Raw genomic sequence first — 22,490 nt, forward strand, 5'->3', positions numbered from 1 at the left:
AAACCATAAAAACAAAAAATGACCCTGAGGGAGGACTGCTGCTCCTGGATTTTTAAAGTAAGATGTCATGAACTGTTTGTATTTTTAAAGCATTTAAAGGATATTCAAATACTATCTTATGATAAATCGCATGTGATTTCAAACGGCTAGGTTCATTTGGTGCGTGATGTCGTTCGTAGCTCACCCTAATAGAGCAGCTGATCAGACCGTCTCTGTTGTGGACTTTGAGCACTCTTTCAAACAGCTGGTTACGAGCCACCTCATCTGTGGCCATCTGACCCTCCAGAAGGTCCACGGGTTCGGAAACACCGCCGGTAAAATCCACCAGTGCATCGGCTGTGTTTCCCCCATCCAGAGCCTCATAGCAGCCATAAACCCTGCAGGGAAAGAAGCAGATATCCTTTTTTTAATCTCACCTCATCTGAGATAATATATATACTGGTACTGATACTTACTTGGCGTAGGCCTTTTCTACCAGAGCGCTCCAGAACTCATTGCTGTCATTGGAGTGGCAGTAGACTAGCTGGTTGTCCACCGTAGGCAGCCGGTCGTCAATCACCACGTCCATCCATTCCCCAAAGCGCCAGAAGCGGAAGTGGAAAATCCCAGCGTACGAGTCTGGCTTTTCTGTATCCCACTCCTGCTCCTTCCAGTCCGGGATGACCTAAAACCAGACGGTGAAGGACAAGGTGACTCTAGTAAGTCTATGAATTATAAGAATGGGTTTGGCAACAAAAGTGGGATCCCTTTTCTGCTGATGCATTTAGTGATGGTTTAAAAATCTATATTCTTGATTATCTCTAAAATTACGCTGTAATCTGGCATTGACTGTTGGATATAAAAAGGCTGCTTTAAAAGGATGCATTTAATCCCCTTCCTTTTAGTGAATTCAGCTTTATTCACGAAATAGAAAGTATCAAACCACAGCTGTTACTAATGAACATTTATAAGGCACTTTTACAGTTATTGTTGCATATATATATATATATATATATATATATATATATATATATATATATATATATATATATATATATATAGTTACAAATGTATATATTTATATTTTTAGTGCGGAAAGTTGTATTGTATTTCTTGGTGTTGTATTTTATTTCTTTAGATGATGAATGTGTCCAATGTGTTGTTTGTATAACTGGAGTGTGTAACGAAGTTAATTAGTATTTTTGGTTCTGATTCTGTGCAGAAAGACTCAAGATCTGGGCTCAAACCTAGAACCTCCTGAACCTTAAAATCCCACATCTTCCATCCGCGCCCCCCACTGCCCCACCCCGCTGGGCTCCAGACCGCCGCCGCAAACCAAAGCCTACAGCCTCCGTGGTTCCTCTAGCTCTGCTCCGACTTCCCTGGAGCTCGAGAAGAGGATGCGCAACTTTATTATTATTAAATTCATAGGAGCAAAACATGCAGAAATGAACACTTCTATTAATATGACATTAGAAAAAAAATCGCCATGCGCATCCAGCATATGTTTAGTTTCTGCCCAAATATTTTCTTTTTGTTGTGTATTTTTGTAACAGGGATAACTGGAATCATAAATGGTTTGTATGAACTCTGTTCGTTCTCTACTTCCAAACTTAGCGTCTCTTCATCCATGCCTGCAATAAAAAGTTTCTTTTGAAGTTGTACGATGTATTCTTGGAAGTTTTGACTGGATTTGGTAAAAAATTTTAAGCCTCTCGGTATAAAACAAATATTTTGATTGAAATGAGCTGAGTACAAAACATAGAGAGGAAAACAAGAAGAAAAGGGACAAGAAGAGAGGGACACAACCTAGAACAGATAATGGATGTCTATTGCTGGTGAAGGTTATCAATCATCCAGGTCGTAGTAAAAAGAAAATTAAAAACAATCCACTGAACTTGGTTTCCAAGTTTGAAGACAATTCGCTTCCCATCCAGGAAGTTTCTCAATTCAAAGGTAGAATGTAAATCTATTCTATTAAAATATCTGTATCTGTATAAAGGGTCTGTTTTATGTGTTGTTTTCTCAATTCAGAGGGCCCCCTGCCTGTCTTTGCCTAGGGCCCCAAATTTCCTAAATCTGCCCATGCTGTACATATAGCAGTATTTGGCTTCAAACTAGGTGCCTTAATGCTCAAGAAGGCTTCAATTAAAAGCCCTTTTCCCAGTTAAATTCCCAGAGATTCCCCAATGTTCCCAGGTCCAGGAACCGCTCCAGGCTTCAAACTATATAATTTTGATTCCCCTTCATTATTTACTCAGGTTATCTTTGTCCGATGTTAAAATTTCCCAGATGGTTAAACATTTAACTACAGTAAAAAAGGGGAAAATACGTTGACAGCATTGGAACCTCCAACAGTATGAACTTGCCACAGAAACTAAATGCTGTGAGTGACGCCACATCCGAACTATATGACAGCCCTTCAATGGATTTCCCTGGAGATGTCAGGTTGTACCAACTGAACAGCAGCTCCTGTCAAAGCTCTCTGCAGGAGGGGACTTAGTGCTGATGGACGGGCCTGGCCTCCTCCAGGGAGGAGAATAGGAACACCTTTTGAATGGTAATCATCTCTGCCCTCAGTGATCTATGCCTCACTTTGGGGGAAACCTTATTCTGTCTTCGCTTTCATATGTTGTGAGGCATAAACTGTACTCTGGCAGTAAGGTGATTCATCTTTAGAGGACTGCCTTTTGTAACTGAATCTTTTTCTACTAGGGATGCAAGATATTGGGATTTTGGCCGATATCCGATATTTTAAAACTCATGTAGCCGATAACCGATATCGATACCGATGTTAAAGCTGGACAAAAATAAGTAGTCATTGAAAATAGCAGTTTTGTTATCCATTACTGACACTTTGAAAAATAATATACTCAAATATATTTTCATATGCTGATATCAAATAGATTTTTAAAAACGCGGTATCGATCTATTTTACTTTCAAAATCTCGTGAACTTTCATCGTTCTGTTACAAACTCTCGTGATATTTTGCAAATTCTTGTGAGATTTTGTTAGTAAAATAGATCGATACCGCGTCAATATATCAACATATAAAAATATGGCAAAATGTTGTGAACTTTCGGGGGATTTCGTAGCATAACGATGACATACAGCAATATTTCATTAGTAAAAGAGATTGTTATGGTGTTGTTAAATAGCAATATATCAGCATATGAAGATATTGGGATATTTTAATGTATCAATATTTTTTCCCTCGTCTTTAGAAGTTTTTAAGTCTGTAAAAAAAGAAGTTTTTGAGGAAGAAGAATTTAGAAACTCAGAAGCTGATCAAATATCGGGTTAAATATCGGTGGGGTGGCCGATGTCCGATATTCAGTTTTAAGGCCGATACCGATAGGGGCCGATTATATCGTGCATCCCTATTTTCTACGCCCGCTTCTGTCCCCTTAAACTCCAGTCGGCCTCAGCAGATGGAAGATTTTCCTCTCTACTGTCCCTACAAGCAGTGTTGTGCCTGAACGCGTTCATTGAACGAAAGTTCATGAACTCGTTCATATTTTGGGCGAACGTGAACTGAACGTACTGCATTCTTGCCTGATGAACGTTATTGTGAACTTGTTCATTCTGGTGTCTGTGAACGGCACGCTCTCTCAGTTCAACTCCGTTCAATAGGTTGCCAGATTTCTATAGAGTCCTCCAGGCGAAACCCCGGCTAAATCACACCGTAAACAGGCCTTAATATGTAGCGGGAAAAACACCCAATCTGGCAACACCAGCTACCAGCGTCGTAGCCTACAGCCGCGTGCGTCATCAAAACAAAATGCAGCGTGAAAGCCACAGCAGCATGGAGGCGACTTAAAACAGGTTTATGACCAGGTGGTCGGTGAGGATGATGGCAACAAGTTTGCCCGCCGGCTTTCAGTAAAAAAAATCCGCACTTCAGTAACCTTAAATTCCTACCTCAGCCTGGTCCCTCAGTTTGTGTTAGTAAAATCTTCTTGAGCGGAGGTCTTCAACAGGGGATCCGCGACCCCTAGGGGGTCTACGGAGGTACTGCATGAGGGTCTGCATGGTTAGTTGATATTTTTATATTCCCCCCCTGCATTTGTTTTCCCCACTAATTGAAATGTCTTTAAATACTCATTAACATGAAATCAACACACTGTAGTAAACAGATAAATGGAGACAAAAGATGTCTTTCAGTCATCAATGCACACATTCAGAGACACACAGGAGCTCTTTCAAGCTGGGCACCGTTTCCTTCACAACACCTGTCCCATCAACCAGGAATCAGAATCAGAAAAACTTTAATAATCCCAGGGAGAAATTAATTTCTTTACATTACTCCATCTGTAATAGAGTGACTATAGGACACAATTTCATACAATATATATAAATAGGGGGTCCCCGCTCCATCTCGCCATCAGTTTGGGGGTCCTTGGTCTGGAAAACATAGAAGACCCCTGTTCTTGAGGGTTTTACTATCCATGTAACTCGTTTGTTAAACCTGCCTGGTATAATTTTCCAGGATTCCAGGATTCCTTTTTAGTATGTACTGAAATGGAATTTCAAATGGAAAAAATTATTAAAATAAAAAAAAAACATTTGCACCTTAAAGACTACTTTCCTATTTTTCTTTTAATAATTCCTCATAAAAAAGACCATTCAAGCAGCACATTTTTCCTGATGTTTTTGAGAATATACTGTAGGGGTGAAAGCTGTAGCTGCTACTAGTGTGAAGTGAATGGACAGCAACAAAGCATTAAAGCAACAATGGGGAAATGCTGTCCCCTCAATGCTAATGTAAACCCTGGTTGGATAAGGATTCAAAACTGGATATGAAGATGAAATCTGACGCACAGTTTCAGAGTTACAACTGATAAAATAATTGCTGTCTGTGGTTCTACAGTAGGCTATGGTGTAATTGAGCAATATATGAAAAAAAAAAGAAAAAAAAGAACTATGAACTAGTTCGTTTTTTGGAATTGTGAACTATGAACTGAACTAGTTCATTTTAAAATGTGTGAACTGAACTTTGAACTAGTTCACGTAGAAAGAGAACTTTCCCAACACTGCCTACAAGCATGCTTAGTGTGAGGGATTGCCTTCGACTCAATGAGTCGATGCAATCAGCTCGCTTTCCTAAGATAGAAAACTTGGAATCAATTTGACGTTATAATCTGATGAACTGGAAAGAACTTTGAGATGACATGTTGTGAATAAACTGAAATGAATTGACTGAACAGAAGAACACAGTGTTTATAAAGCTCTGCAACGAGGGGACTAATCTAAAGAGGTTTTCCTCTCTCTTTTTCTCTAGTCCAACATTAAAAGACGGGAACTTATCATTCATATAATAAATCTGTAAACGGTAGGTCTCTCTTCTTGATGGGACTTTATGTTCTAGATGTTTTGCAGTGTAGAGTCAGTAACCAAGCAAACACAGTCCAAAACAAATGTGTTACAAACAGTTCTAAGTAGAGCTCCCTGAAGGCCGACGCTGAGCTCTGCCTCTAAATGTAATTAGACCTTGTTTTCTCCTGGCTCATCTCTGCCTATGTAAGACCCACCCTCTGTTCTTTAATGCCGCTTAGGCATGAAGTCATACAAAGCAGTCAGCAGAAACAGACAGAGATTAAGAGTTAGTGGACGCAGAGAAAAAGAGGCTAAGATCCGACACAGGAGTCGATTTAATCCGGCCTGCAGTTACTATCGACCCTCTTTTGCTGTGAAAACATGTCTGCAAAGACGGAGCTGGCTTTCCGGCTGGACACTCAGCTGACGGAAGTGATGCGTCTGCGGGTTCAGTCCCTGCAGCAGCGCAGTCAGAAGAGGCAGGAGGGTGAGCGCCTGCTGCAATCTAACGAAGCGGTTTATCGCCTGGACTTCTCCAAACAGTCCCTCCGCTTCTCGCACTGGACGGTGAGGCTGGCGCAGCCGGCGCGCCTCACCGTCACAGCAACCTCACAGCTCTGGACGCCGGATCTCACCAACCTGATGACTCGCCAGCTCCTGGAGCCTGTCGGGGTGTTCTGGAGGGCAGCTGAGGAAGCCTCAGACGTCCCTGCTCAGTGCTATGAGGCTGACACGGCTGAATTAGGTGAGAGGATAGCAGAGCTGGCAAAGGTGAGGAAGGTGATGTACTTCCTGTTTGCATTTGCAGAAGGCTGCAGCCCCGAGACTGTGGACTGCTCCATCACCTTCATGGTGGACTCTTAATAAAATGGGACCAACTAAACCTTTAATCTCTAACTATGTTGGTGTGTTTTACCTGTAGGAGAACCTTGTCATCTTTTTTTGTATGATAATTTCTGTAGAATCTTAGCTAAATTTAAGATTGTTCAAGATTGTTCTTAAATTGAGGAACTGAAAAAAATGTACTTTCCGATTACATTTCATCTTTGCATCGTATAATAGTAGATAAATAGAATAAAATAAAAGATGCATCCTGATTTAATTTTTAATGGCTTGGGTTTGATCGTCCGACCAAAATGTTTTGCTGCTTCTGACAAACAATCAGCCACATTTTATGGGGACCTTTACAAACAAGAGGAAGGAAGCATCTCTTTCCTACGGAAGAGGATAAGGGCCACTGAAAAAAAAAAAAAGTTAACAGATTTTTTTTTTTTTTTTTATTTCAGTATAGTATGGGAAAAAAGTCAGAATTCTGACTTTAATCTCAGAATTCTGACTTTTTTTATGGTCAGAATTCAGTCAGAATTCTGAGATTAAAGTCAGAATTCTGACTTTTTTCCCATGTTAAACTGAAATAAAATGTAAAAATCAGTTAACTTTTTTTTTCTTTCAGTGGCCCTAATCCTCTTCCGTACTTTCCCTCCTCCTCCCCCCCAAAACTCCCCCTCCTTGCAACAAGCCGCCTCATTTACAGCACAGAACATGCGAAGGAGACAAGTCTAAAGGAACACACAAGAAAAGAAAAAAAAAAACAAGTCCCAGATCCTTTGAAGCTGGAATTGTTTCCCGTTAGTGATTAATTTCTAAAAAAGTTGCCACCTAACCTGTCAAAGCACAAGAGGCTGAGCCTAGTTTTGCCCCCCAAAAAAAAATTCTGCTCACGCTCAGGAGTCCCAATTAAAACCATCCTGCCTGAAGCCTCTGAATCCATGAATATATATTGCAGTTTGTTATGCATCCTTCTGCTCACTTCTGCATGTCACCTGCTGACCAAAACTTAAACTGGACCAAAAAGCATATTTTGTTTGGGATTACCTGCTTGGTGATGGACAGCTATTGGTTGATGTATAGCATGATGAGCTTAAAGGGGTGATAGAATGCTTCTATAGGATATTTGGTGATGGTCATTCAGGTCTCTGAATAGGGTGTGTAACATTGGTTGGGCTGAAAATGGCATATTAGCTGTTCTATGAGCTCTAATGCAGCCTGGTTAAAAACCCTAGAATGAAACGACAGGTTTTCTTCCTTTATGGTATGATCATGAATATTTAGATGAGCTGTGTGCTCTATCACAATCACTATATAGTGGACTTTATAGTGAACTCAGTTAACTGACCGTTTGGACAGATCACTACTTTTTGCTTGGTCGGTCATGTAACTCCTCCTCCACTGCATGGTGCCTGAGCCATCTTTGTTATTAGCCTCCGCTATCGCGTAGTGACAGCCTACTCTGGAAAAAATCTAAATCTAGATAAGTCATTTTTTCTTAAAATAAGTTCATTTGCTCTTGGATTAAAGGGGTAAAAGAGACATTTTGCCAATGGAACAAGACAATTTACACTTAAAATAAGAAAACACAATTGGTTTGTCTTATTTCAAGTGCATATTATCTAATTATCTTATTTTAAGAGTAAAAATATTAATTCCGTTGGCAAATTATCTAATTTACCTACTCAAATTAAGGGTAAATACACTTGATTTAAGAAATTTTTACTTATTTCTAGATCGATTTTTCCAGTGTATGGTGACAGAGGGCCGCTGTGACAGAAAATCCCATAATGCAATCAAGGAGAGTTCTCGGCGCAAAGCATTCTGGGATATATCCGCCTCTTCTGAGGCCTTTCTTTTCTTCTCATACACTTCGTAAACACTTTTTCTCTTATGACCCTCGGTCATTTCAAAGAACCGTGGTGAAAAAGGTGAGCTTCAATGACTGTCTGAAACCGTAGCTTAACACAGATATACGCCTTAAAGTGCGCATGTGCAGAAAAAGATAGCTAACGGGACAAGAACGTTGGACGGCCCTACGTCAACATAAAACCAGAATGATTGACAGTTAGGAGGACCACTCATTTAGATGATCCACCCAGAAATAAAAGTTCATCCTCTATACTTTTAAGAGTCTTAGATGCTTTCAGAACATGAGTGCAAACCTCACATAGTTTAATATCTATTCTTTTGTTATTAAAAGTTCCCCTTCGGTCATTTAATCCAAGCAACAATCACCATGTCTCTCATCTTACTGCTGTCATTATTCTGGCATTTAGTCTTTGGAATATGTCCACATTTAGTCAAAAACAAATTAATAAATGTCATGTAAATTTCATATTAAAACATAAACTAAATTTACAAAAAGTAAACAGGAAAAAAATGTATGTTTTAAAAAGCATATTCATATAGATCTTTTTAAAAGCAACACCTTAAAGTTCTTCACATAAAATAAAATAAAATCACCATGCCATATATTAAATAAGAAGTTATATCTGTGCCAGTCATCAGGTCAGTAAAGAGATGTTTTATACCAAACAAAATTATGCAAAGTGGATTTTTTTTCCCTTGTCTATACAAGATGACATTTTAGTAGAAATCTTAATTAAATATATAAGATCCTCGTCCAAACACTTGGGCAAGTTTATCACTTTCAATCCTCTTAAAAATATATTTTTTCTGTGGTTACAAGTTTTAATTGTGTTGTTTATACATTTATTTTAATGATTAGATAAGATCTTATTAATTTTCTGTTAAGTTAAACATGTTTTCAATAATCATCTAATCATAAAATAAGTCCTACAATTTATATTTTAAAGGTAAGATAACAGTAACAGCACTACTGCAAATACTTTTCACATTAATAATGCAAAACTAATGCTAATACCACTAACAATATTATTATTTTCATATAAATGTACTGATATATGTATTAAGACAGCATAAAAATAACATGGTAGTTTGTTAATGATAACATGCAATACTATTTATCATAATAAATATATTGTTATTGTGTTTCTTATTGTATAATTGTATTTTATAACTGCCATTAAAACATCTAAAAACGGAAATATTTGTTCTTTTCTTGTTCTTGTGCTGTTTGTGTAACGGAGATGCCTCTATGTTAAATTATTGTAAAACGATTTCACTGTTTTTAGAATCTTTTATTGTTTATGTTCAGTATTTATCCATTTTCAGCCTCCATATAATGCTGCCCAGCTAATATTAACAAGTCCGTAGAGAAATAGATGTTTTGAGGTTTAAAGGTGGGAAACCGTTTCTCTAGTATTTTTCTGTTTCTTCACAAGGGCAGAATAATTCTCCTCATTTAAGTTGACCGCTTAAATGTCTTAAATGTCCTCATCCACCTGTTTGCTTCTTCATTATAAAACCAAAATTAGCTTAAAGGAAAAGTCCGGTCATATTCAGAATACAAACTTCTGAAAGTACTTTAAATATGAGATTATTACATACTGTTCAATAAATAAGTGTTTTTAATTCAGAGTAATTTTCATGTGAATGTGCTTTACTGGAGGCATCCATGTTTGTCAAAGAACACTACTGCCACCTACTGGTTTGTGACGTCACGGTGCGGTATCGGCTGTTGATCAAGTCCCAGTGCTGTATCTGGTGTTTGTCACAACGCGCTATTATCCAAGTCATCTGGAAAACATTCTTCTTCCAAATGTTGGCTACATATTACGGGTTTTTTCTCTGGCCAGAAGTTCGATGGCAAATCCTCCCTCTTCAAGTTGGCGATCCAACGACCAACCCGTCCGTGGAGGATCAGGAATCAGAAAGGTGAAATAACTCTTTTTTTTCACTTTTACCCGATGTATTCCAGCATCCAGCTGCCATGCACGTGGGCATTGTCAGTTTCACTATAGCTCTGGTGAATTTCAATGGTGAAGTCCTCTGGAAATCTTCAATAATTGTTGTTGATTGCAGATGTGTCTAGTAGTTCCCATTGATTTAGCTTGTAAAGCGGGGAGAATGACGCTAGGCTTACCACACCGTGACGTCACTGCTGGAAGATGGCAGGAGGGAGGGGCTACTATATTTGGGCAAAAATGGCCGCTCCCAGTAGGGGTGTAAATAATAATTGTTTTGTATCGATACATTGATCCATCAGCCGATGATCCAATACGTCCGCAAGAGTATCAATTCATGTTTTTTTTTTTTTTCTCCTCCGGTTATTTTTATCCATTTGCTCCTGGGTGTAATTCTCCCTCCCGTGCTGCGGTGCCGCTAAACCTATTTTGCTCTCCTACCTCGCTTCCTGGTTATACTCTTACAGCAGTGTGTTGCAGTGAGCTTGACACAGACATTTTTAAATTATGCTCAATATTGAAGCGTGGTCTGAGCTACACGCTGTGGGTCTAGATACGGCCGAGGCGGTGAGGAAGTGGGGGCGAGTTTAGTCCGACGACGGAGGGACATGAAGGCCAAAAAGAGCGGAGATCCAGGTGGAAAAAGGTTCCCAGCGTTCTTGTGCACCTCGCTCTTGTAGCGGGTCAAACTTCACAAGTTGTTTTCTTCAATTTCGGTCATAAAAACAAAACAAGCCGGCCTCCTGTCTGCGGTCAGCTACAATCTGGGAGAGGAGCAGCGGAGCGTCTGTGGAGGGGGCGGGACGTCTGGAGCCGAGGTATTGCATTGAACTCATTGCACTGATTTATTGCAGTATTTTCTGATGTAACTTTTCTACTTCTGTTATTTGCTCTTGTTTCTCAAAAAAAAAAAAAAAAAAAATGCATAACGATATTACAGCTTTCATTGATTTATTTCAAATTTGAAACATTGTTTAGCCTGTAAGGTGTAAAAAATAAAAAATTAACCGATTAATCAAATCGAATCGAATCGTGGTGTATTCTTGAGTATCGAAAATAATCGAATCATTGGGTCAGGAAATCGATACTGAATCGAATCGCCATGATGGATGTGATTTACACCCCTAGCTCCCAGACTCGGTGATCACAGCAAAAATTGTTTTAATTTTTTCACTTCATGACGCTAAATTCATTAAATCACCGCAAACATATTAGTTTTAGGTATAAATAATGATCAATTGGTTATTTGTTAACCAGACTTTCCCTTTAAGGATTAGGCGTTACCTGTGGTAGAGCTAACATATGCTGATGTGTCTGCATCCAAATCAGAGCTACGCAGGGTTTCCATCCATCCATCTGCAAAATGCATCTTTGTTCCTCCTCAATCCTTACATCCATTTGCACTGACGGCTGGTCAGATCAGAGTAAACACTCCTCTTCAGGTTACACCCTGATGAAAAACCACATTTATCTGACGCTCATTTAGACTGAGTGCTTCCAGTTTGTCCTCAGAGACCCTGAAACCAGGGAGGCGCATTAATGCTCGGATCTTTGCATCTTCAAATAATGGTCACTAATGGACATAAACGTTCATCATTGGATAATTAATACTGCACTTTAGCAGTGTTTGTTTTTTAAACGTGTTGAGTCTATGTATTGTTGGTGATTAGAAAACTTTTTCTGTTTGTAAACAAATGAACAAAAACAGACTTATATCATTTTTATATACTTTAAGCTCATGTCACACCTTGACGATTTAGACCAGCGTATGCTTGGCATACGGAAAATCTGGCAAAAACGCTGGCATACGTTGGATAAGTTATGGGTACGTTTTGTATAAATTATGAGCATGCTGAAGTACGCTGGTACACGTCAATATACGACAAGTACATCGAGAAATTTTGAGCATCCTCAAAATTTCCCAACATATCTCAGCGTATGCTCATATGTGGGGCATAAGTGACATAATTAAACAGCAGCTACGTTAATACTGCAATCAAAGAAATCTTTCTATGCAGACCAGGCGCCTCCAGGAGCAGCGATGCACCTTAGGGGAGCAGCTTTAACTGATGCTTCATAATGCCAATGAAATGATGCACAAGCATCATTTCATTGGCATTACACTGCCGTGCATGATGCATTAGTTCAATTCAATACAATTCAGTTTATTTCTATAGTGCTAATTCACAACACAAGTCATCTCAAAGCACTTTCCAGTTCACCAGATCATCCAGTCAAATTTATTCAAAGTTTTCTATCTAAGAAAAAACTGTTGATTGCATCGACTCATTGACTTGAAGCAATCCCTCCCAGTAAGCATGCTTGTAGCGACAGTGGAGAGGAAAAACTCCCTTTTAACAAGAATAAACCTCCAGCAGCGGTTAGGCTGTCTTCTGACATAAGTTCTGGACTTGCGAATACTCTATGTATATGCCCCTAATTTCAGAAAATACAAAGAAAGTTCAACGCATGCCAGCATTTTAGGAGATTCTGAGACATCGGGCATACACTGGGTAAATCGGGAAGGTGTGACAGGGCCCTTACATCCAAGCAGCTAAACTGGCAGATAATTCTTTTAAATGTCGATTCTTCTGCTCTATTATTGACTTTCAGAGTTTCTTTTTGACTTGTTGGCAGGTTTTTCCTACATGTTTCCTTCTGGACATGGCAGCTCACTGAGGTCTGGTTTTGCTTGTGAGGGAACTTCATCAATTAAAGGGGTGTAGATATGTCTCTAAATTAAAAAGTGTTTTGCTGAAAAAACAATTTACCAAAGAACTAAACTTATACTTGTAACCCACCAGCAACCTAAAAAAGGACAAACTGTTATGAAGTACGTAAAAGCAAACATTTCAACTTTAAATGTTTGCTTTTATGGACTTCATAACAGTTTTTGTACCAGCCGTTTTCCATCCGTTTGAATTTTAAACGGATGGAAAACAGCTGGTAATATGTTCATTTTTTAAGTTGCACAACAAAATACTCTGTTATAGCGAAGCACAAGAACAAGACATAAAAATGGTGAAGCAGTGCAAAAATGGATGAACCGTGTTTTAAGAAACCCTGAAAAACTGTCAATAGAGACAATTCCAAAAGGAAAAATAACTTACACTCCTTGGCTGCAAAATACTGTATAATGAAATTATTTGCCTTTATTATTTGACTTTATCTGCATACATAAGAACACACATTTAAGATGCATAAAAAAGATTGTATATCTATACACAAACACAAAAGTAAGGAAGTACAGCCCACAGGCAGATATACTTACTTTTTGCCACAAAGATTCTCTGGATGCCAGGCTGGAACAAGCTGCAACAAACCAACAGTTGCCCAACTGTCCCTGATGCAGGTCGTGTGCACTGATGCCATCTACAAACAGGTGAGGGTCCTCACACAGCTCCTGAACACAGACAACAGCAGACCTTGAAAAACCTTAAACCATTTCTGGATCCATTTTATTAACAACTTAAAATGATATAAGCTGGACTGATTAATATGCAGGGTCAAAAGTGTCACAATCCAAGAAATCAATAAGCTGGTGTATAAATATTCAAATATAAATACTCCCTTCAGAGGACAGCACAAACAGGCTACTGCAGGAACTACTTAATGAAGATGCCAGTTGGGGACCTGTGAGGCGTCTGTTTCTCAAACTAGAGACTCTAATCTTCTTGCTCAGTTGTGCAACGCGGCCTCCCACTTCTTTTTCTACTCTGGTTAGAGCCTGTTTCTGCTGTTTTTTATTCAATGAGCAAACACATTGTACAATTAGAACACTGGAGAGATAGTTGCTGGAAATGGGCCTCTATACACCTATGTAGATATTGCCCCAAAAACCAGACATTTGCAGCTAGAATAGTCATTTACCACATTAGCAATGTATAAAGTGTATTTCTTTAAAGTTAAGACTAGTTTAAAGTTATCTTCATTGAAAAGTACAGTGCTTTTCCTTCAAAAATAAGGACATTTCAACGTGACCCCAAACTTTTGAACGGTAGTGTACATATACATATATATAAGCCACTGAAGAAGGGTAATTTCGGACATTATAATGTGTAAAATCTATATGTATATGAGATTAATTGAGAAAAGTATGATGACTGACATTTTCTCAACTGATTTTATAGAATAAAATAAAAAATCCCAGTAAAGTAAAAGTCTGACAGCACAAGGAAGGGGTTGAAGGAATACTTTTATTACAAGTTATTGCCAACATGTTTGTTTGATCAGAAAAGCAATCATAAAAGCATATAAATAGATTATTGAGGCCAGTTGATAAATCAGAGAAAGGCCATCTGTCCTTGTGCACCGTCCAATCTCACTACTGATCTTTTACAGGGGAGTGAGAGCTCGACTTTGCATTTGAGAAATCACATTTCCTGTCCATTTTTCAGCTGCAATATGCAAAAACTGAGAGCTCTGAAAATGCTCCCAGTAAGCTCCTGGACTCTTCAACCTACCCACAAATAATGAGAACAGAAGAAATACGCTACAGATCCACAAACACACACAGACTCCCTGTGGTTCCTGTGATAATGTGTGGGCTGAGTAGCTACTACAGGAAGTGAACCATCGGTGGCCTCTATCAGTTGTACAAACTCCCAGCTCTTCTCGCCCCTTTTTCACATAATTATAATGCAAATCATATGAAACAACAAAGCATGAATTCTCCAACAGATATTTAACCATCTAACCACCTACTTATATATTATGTATATATGAATTCATTCATCATCATAAATGATGAAGAAAATTCAGAGCCACAGACTTTTAGTTTTAATTCTCTAGGTTGAACTTGATGAATGCATAAAACGTTTTTTTTTTTTTTAAACATTACCTTCATTTGAGGGGCTAAAAAAGTAACTGAATAAATTAAATAATCGTAACTAAAATGGTTGTTTCTAATACTTTATTGAAAACCCTTTGTTGGTAATGAGTGCCGGAGGTTTTGAGCTCATGGAAATCGGATGTGATGTTTCCTCCTTATTAACGCTCTGTCAGGATTTACAGCAGCAGTTTTCAGTTGCTGTTTTGTCTCGTTGCTGTAAAATAAGCCAATTTCATGACTCCTTCATTATCATACATCTCTGATTGTATGCAATCTTTGGTTTTTGCTAAACGTAGTACTGTGATTCATTAAGATGAAGCTTTATAAACCTCGGTCACGCTGTTAAGACGGGCATTCACTGTACGATTTTTTGCCCTTTTGGGGCTGATTCTCCGTCCTTTGAGAATTTTTTCCATCAGGCCGAGTTTCAGCCTGATTGTGAATCTTGCGTCGTGACGTGTACTACAGGTGCTGGTCATAAAATTAGAATATCATGAAAAAGTAGATTGATTTCAGTAATTCCATTTAAAAAGTGAAACTTGTATATTATATTCATACATTACATACAAACTCATATATTTCAGATTTTTATTTTGTTTAATTTTGATGATTACAAATGACAACAAATGAAAATCTCAAATTCATCATATCAGAAAATTAGAATATTGTGAAAAGGTTCAAAATTGATGGCCCCTGGTGCCACACTCTAATCAGCTAATTAACTCAAACCACCTGCAAAAGCCTTTAAATGGTCTTTCAGTCTAGTTCTATAGGCTACACAATCATGGGGAAGACTGCTGACTTGACAGTTGTCCAAAAGACGACCATCGACACCTTGCACAAGGAGGGCAAGACACAAAAGGTCATCGCTAAAGAGGCTGGCTGTTCACAGAGCTCAGTGTCCAAGCACATTAATAGAGAGGCGAAGGGAAGGAAAAGATGTGGTCGAAAAAAGTGTACAAGCAAGAGAGATAACCGCACCCTGGAGAGGATTGTGAAACAAAACCCCTTCAAAAATGTGGGGGAGATTCACAAAGAGTGGACTGCAGCTGGAGTGAGTGCTTCAAGAACCACCACACACAGACGTATGAAAGACATGGGTTTCTGCTGTCGCATTCCTTGTGTCAAGCCACTCTTGAACCACAGACAGCGTCAGAAGCGTCTTGCCTGGGCTAAAGAGAAACAGGACTGGACTGCTGGTGAGTGGTCCAAAGTCATGTTCTCTGATGAAAGTAAATTTTGCATTTCCTTTGGAAATCAAGGTCCCAGAGTCTGGAGGAAAAGAAGAGAGGCACTTCATCCACGTTGCTTGAAGTCCAGTGTAAAGTTTCCACAGTCAGTGATGGTTTGGGGTGCCATGTCATCTGCTGGTGTTGGTCCATTGTGTTTTCTGAGGTCCAGGGTCAACGCAGCCACATACCAGGAAGTTTTAGAGCACTTCATGCTTCCTGCAGCTGACCAACTTTTTGGAGATGCAGATTTCATTTTCCAACAGGACTTGGCACCTGCACACAGTGCCAAAGCTACCAGTACCTGGTTGAAGGACCATGGTATCCCTGTTCTTAATTGGCCAGCAAACTCTCCTGACCTTAACCCAATAGAAAATCTATGGGGTATTGTGAAGAAGAAGATGCAATACACCAGACCCAACCATTCAGAAGAGCTAAAAGCCACTATTAGAGCAACCTGGGCTATCATAACACCTGAGCAGTGCCACAGACTGATCGACTCCATGCCACGCCGCATTGCTGCAGTAATACAGGCCAAAGGAGGCCCAACTAAATACTGAGTGCTGTACATGCTCATACTTTTCATGTTCATACTTTTCTGTTGGCCAACATTTCTATAAATCCTTTGTTTTTATTGGTCTTCAGTAATATTCTAATTTTCTGATATGATGAATTTGAGATTTTCATTTGTTGTCATTTGTAATCATCAAAATTAAACAAAATAAACATCTGAAATATATGAGTTTGTATGTAATGTATGAATATAATATACAAGTTTCACTTTTTAAATGGAATTACTGAAATCAATCTACTTTTTCATGATATTCTAATTTTATGACCAGCACCTGTATACAGGGAGTAACGAGACGCGATCCGCCTCTCACCACCACCTCCCGATCAGTAATCATAAGGTCGGGAAACGAGCCAATTTACTAGGGATGCACGATATAATCGGCCCCCTATCGGTATCTGCCTTAAAACTGAATATTGGATATCGGCCACCCCACCGATATTTAACCCGATATTTCATCAGCTTCTGAGTTTCCAAATTCAAAAAAAAAAAAAAACTACTTCTTTTTTTCTTCTTCCTCAAAAACTTCTTTTTTACAGACTTAAAAACTTCTAAAGATGAGGGACAAAATATTGATACATTAAAATATCCCAATATCTTCATATGCTGATATATTGCCATTTAAAAACACCATATCAATCTCTTTTACTAATAAAATATTTCTATATGTCATCGTTATGCTACGAAATCCCCCGAAAATTCACGAAATGTTGCCATATTTTTATATGTTGATATATTGACGCGGTATCGATCTATTTTACTAACAAAATCTCACAAGAATTTGCAAAATATCAGAAGAGTTTGTAACAGAACGATAAAATTTCACGAGATTTTAAAAAGTAAAATAGATCGATACCGCGTTTTTAAAAATCAAATTGATATCAGCATATGAAAATATATTTGAGTATATTATTTTTCAAAGTGTCAGAAATGGATAACAAAACTGCTATTTTCAATGACTACTTATTTTTGTCCAGCTTTAACACCAGTATCGATATCGGTTATCGGCTACATGAGTTTTAAAATATCGGCATATCGGATATCGGCCAAAATCCCAATATCGTGCATCCCTAGAATTTACCAGAACCTCAAGCACTGTGTATGTGCAAACAAGGGAGTTCTTCTTCTCCTTCCAGATTGACGAGTCCAACCAGCGCCATCTATTGGCACTGAGTCCGATTTTGTGTTGCTTAACTGAAGAGGGCCCAACCAGTTGGAACATCTTTTTGCATTTATGCGTCTTGAGTTAGCTCCTGAGTTACATTTTGACAAGGCCAGAGAAATCTTACAGCTTGTGTAAAGATCTTGGCGCTGATGACCTGCCTGATTACTCATTTCATTCACCTGCTTATCTCTGCTTAGTTCCCATTACCATTCCACCTGCTCAGGTCTCTATTTAACCAGCCTTCAGCCAGTCATCACTGCCAGATTACTTGTGCCTGTGTTGAGAGTTCTCTAGTAGGGGTGGAACGGTTCACAAAATCCACGGTTCAGTTCGGTTCACGGTTTTGAGGTCACAGTATTCGGTTCGGTATATGTTGAATGTTAGCATGACATATTGGTTGTGTCGCTATTAGCATAAACAAAAGGTGTTGCACAATGCTTGCACACTGTTTTTATCCACAACTTTCTTTCCGCCGTCATCGTAGGTCACTCTAAATGCAAAGTGGTCCCATACAGCAGACCTATAAAGTGCTGCTGGCGCGTCTTCCAACTCCTGTTCTTTCCCACTCGCCATACCCACACAATTCTCCACAACAACTTATTTTTTTCCTGCTACAGCCGGCTACGCTGCTTCGCTTCTTCTTCTTGTTTACTACTGGTGGTTGGCTTTGGTCGCAATACCGCCACCTTCTGCTCTGGAGTGTAAACACTTTGCCTATGAGAAAAAGGAGCAGCGCATGAACTGAACGCAACACACGCGAACCGAACCGAGACAGTCAAACCGAACGGTTCGGACGATTTTCATAAACCGTTCCATCCCTATTCTCTAGCGTATCCAAGTATTCCAGACTGTCCGATCCTGATCCGTTCTGCCTCTTGACCTCTGAGCCTGCCTGTTTCTGATCCGTTTGCCTGACCTGTCCTCAGACTCCTGCTGGATTCTGCCTGTGCACCGTACCTGAAACTCATTCCTGACACTGGATTCCCCAGGACTCTGACTCTTGAGCACTTCTTCGACACCCGCTTTGGCTTCACCCGCTGTATTATCCTGCCTTCCTTCATCTGCTCGGTTCTGATCTCCTACCTTTTCTCTGGGCGCCTGCTGGAACCAACCTCATCCTCTGGGGATGGACTAAAGTTTAAGACTAGAGGTTCCTGCCTTAGATGCCGACGTCGTTCTCTGCAGTTCTATCTTAAATAAATACTTGGAGAAACCTAAATTGCCTCGAAAACTGGTACCTCTTGTTCTGAGCCTGACAGTCATGTCAATTACAAATGAAAGCTACATCATCTTTACACAATCGCTCATCCTAAACAGCAATCTAGAGCAAAAGCAAAGGAAACAGATCTGAAAATTGTGCATGGATAACACGGACACTGTTCATGCTCGGACCTACAGGACCTCTGACTGGAGCACCAAGTGGAGCACCACTGCTCTTCGATATCCACCTATGTGAAAAAAATGAAACTAAAAGTGAAAACCCTGTGGAGACTCACAAAGAGCCAACAACAACGCTGCCTACGCACATAAAAGTTGCTAATTAAACTGCTTTTAAATAAGCCAAAAGTAATTTTCAGTGATAAAAGATAAAAACGGGTCTTTGTGCATGATGGTTTCTTCTTCTCCCTCTCTGCCAGTATTTGCAAAAGAGCTATGCATCATCATTCAAGTAGCAATGCGCAATAATTGAGAGCTTTTCATTTGCACTGTAGAGGCCATTATCATCCTATATTCTGCAGAACTATGTTCTGGAGTGAACGGTTCATTAATGAATAAATCAAGCAGTGCAGGAGCCCTTAGAGGGCCCTTTTCATAGAGATGCAAACAGGTTAAGAAATTTGCCTTTTCGTGCTTTAAACATAAGGGCTGTCTGTGTAACACTAATGATGAGTTTACAGTTAATAGAACAGATAATAAGAGCAGTGCTAGGTTCGGCTATAAAAGTAGAGAAATGTGTCAGTGTATTAACGAACACAGACCAGAAAATATGTTTAAACTGTCGGCTTATTATTTTAAAACAAACAATATTCATACAATTACACAAAATTCAATCCGAAATAGTTTCGCTATTTCTTTCGGAATATTTGGTTTGACCCCTTTTTGACATTTACACCTAATTTTAGGTATTAAAGGATACTATTTATTAAAAACCTACGTTATAGTTCTATTTAAGTTCAAGATTGATACAATGAAACTATTTAATTTATAGTTTGTTCGAATTTAATATTTTTTTGATTAATTTGAGTTATTTAGAGTTATTTTTATGAAGTTAGGGGGTTTTCATTTCCTGTTTTAACTATTTCTTGTTTCTACTATAACCAAACAGCCAATTTAGATTCCACACATTAACAATGAATACTGAAAATGGTTAAAAAAAAAAGAAAATCAATAAAACACAACAGAAACAATCCAGCAAAAGATTGGATAACTTGTGCTTCAATCAATGTCCTTTCTATCTGTTGATCCTGAAGGGTTAACCCTGTTTCTCTGAATCCACTGCTTTTTATAGCAGGAAATGAATGTGCAGATCATACCAGTTTGGATGATTTGAAATGTCCAGCAGGGGGCGTATATGTCCTGCTAGACGGCCGTTACAGGGCTCCTTGGTTACGGCTCGCCATCTTGTTTCTCACTAGTGGAATCCAACTCAGCAATCTACTTTCCCGGTCCAATCTCCGGCAGAAACTTAAAAGCCTGGTTTAATTACCAACAAAGCTTAACAAAAGTACTTTTGACTTTGCTTTCTACTGAATAAAGTAATATATACGTCGATTTGGCCGCTAAACATTGTGTGTGGGGAAAATGGTTCACCCACACCAGTCCATTTGTTAATTCCAAGGTTGTTGTTTTTTTCCAACATAAAACAACATAAATGCACTACTTTAGCTTACCATTTCAATTAAATAAAATTTTCTTACAAATAAAATCCTTAACAGAAAATAAAATACACTTTTTAACTCACCAAGTTCAGTTCTGTAACATATAACGCTCCCAAATGAGTTCAGTAAAAAAAAAAAAGAAAGAAAAATATTCCAGACAGCAGGTCGTCTTTTCAACGGTCAATTTTCTCTTATCTCTCTTTACCAGCAGAACCTCGTTATTTTCTTCACTCTCTCTGCTTTCAGTTAGCGCCAGAGAACATAGCAACCCAATTGGCTGCAGCTTGTCACGTGGGCTACACATCAATGTGACTCTTCAAAGTAGTAGTTGTTGGCTCTGTTCGAAAACCTAGGACGGGTCCTCCAAGGACGCGGTCTACCTAGACTGGATCCTTCGAAGTCCTTGAAAATAAGGAGACCGGAAGAGTTTTGGCTGTAAATTCGACCAGGTCCACCCTTCGGTGGGTTTTACCGCCGTATGCTCTGTTGCTTAGCACGTATGCTCTGTTGCTTAGCAACCGTGAACGTTGACACACAAAGCAGGAAAAGAATGAATACAGAAGTTTTCAAAACTGTTTATTTCTTTCTTTTTTATTGTGAAGTGAACAAAGACTACACTCACAAGAATCCAGAGTGGAATAAATGTTCCAACCAGCGGGAGCAGGAACAAATAAAATCAAATGTAATGATAGAAAAAACCTTAGTCAGTTAAATAACCTGCTGCTGTCATTCTGCACATCTCTGATGCTGCTGCTATTTTCAAATATCCATTACTGTAAAAATGTCCATAGCTGCATATTGGTTATTTATTCCCCAGTTTTATATTGTTAAAGCACTTTACAGTATTTTATTGTTTATATTTTAACTCTTCACTATTATGTTATTCTTATAAATTTTTCTAAGGTCCTCATTTCTGTGACCATTTTCAATGATCTTTCTGCTGCTGTAAATTTGCCCATTGTGGGACAATAAAGGGATTTTCTATTCTATTCTATAAAAGGGGTAGAAAGATAGAAGTAAATCTAAACAATGTATTTATAAAAAAATATATCTGCAAAATCTCTAATATTCAACAACAAAAATACGTAGTTAAGCATATTGTGCAAAACAGCAATTAAAAGATAAAAATCCTATCAGATTTATAGTCCCCACCCTGCAAATATATTAGAATCTGTCCTTAAATTACAGCCAAACCCATTTACACAGTAACAGATTAAAACCTTTAGATAAACCAAACATTACCGCAACATACAGTATATGACTCAGTAACCATTAAAACAACTATTTTCATTAATTTCAGACGGAACTATTAACAGAGTTGTATTATATTAAACTGAACTTCCAATTTTCATCACTGTTCGATGCCAAGTAACCTTTCCTCTGATCACAGCTTGCTTGGTCTCGCAATGAATCCTGGGATATCCAAGAATACCGAGGATACATCGGACCCGTCCTTCAAATCGGGCAAAAAGAAGGAGGCATTTTAAGGCCGCATAACGAGGACTCTTGGAATCCGACCAGACCTCGGCGCCGCGCTATGACGTAATCGGCCTTCGAATCCGGTCTTCTAAGGATGCGTCCTAGGTTTTCGAACAGAGCCGTTGTTGTTGTTTCTTGTTTAATGGCGGTTGACAAGCAACTTATTGGTGTGCATTACCGCCACCTACTGGTAAGGAGTGTGGATCAGGACGCAACTTAAAAAAAAAAAAAAACTAAATCCTTTCTATCAGTTTAGTTTTCTTAAGAAATCTTAATAAATGACGTAAATATTCAGAAGAGGAGCAATATCCCAACATATCTGATATTTTTAACTGTAACTTATTCTTTAGAAGTCGATATTTATAGAGTACTTTGGACAAAA

The 22,490-nt window shown here is 38.7% G+C and overlaps 2 protein-coding genes across 2 annotated transcripts in view; one reads left to right on the top strand and one right to left on the bottom strand.

The window, feature by feature from the left end:
- The window catches only part of LOC119786810 (calpain-5-like), a 56,995-nt gene that overhangs the window by 19,087 nt on the left and 15,418 nt on the right, over nt 1–22,490 (bottom strand). The window contains exons 2-4 of the mRNA XM_038290366.1: nt 13,226–13,357; nt 456–664; nt 185–377 (exon numbers count right to left, since the gene is read on the bottom strand). Of these exons, the coding sequence (XP_038146294.1) occupies nt 185–377; nt 456–664; nt 13,226–13,357 (534 nt within the window). The remainder of the gene's footprint in view (nt 1–184; nt 378–455; nt 665–13,225; nt 13,358–22,490) is intronic.
- Nucleotides 5,526–6,536, top strand: LOC119786812 (olfactory marker protein-like). Its single transcript, XM_038290367.1, has one exon. The coding sequence runs from the start codon at nt 5,678–5,680 to the stop codon at nt 6,158–6,160; it is 483 nt and encodes a 160-aa protein (XP_038146295.1). The 5' UTR covers nt 5,526–5,677; the 3' UTR covers nt 6,161–6,536.

The sequence above is a fragment of the Cyprinodon tularosa genome, unplaced genomic scaffold, assembly GCF_016077235.1.
Source record: "Cyprinodon tularosa strain WSP-4 unplaced genomic scaffold, ASM1607723v1 ctg28, whole genome shotgun sequence".
Lineage (NCBI taxonomy): Eukaryota > Metazoa > Chordata > Actinopteri > Cyprinodontiformes > Cyprinodontidae > Cyprinodon > Cyprinodon tularosa.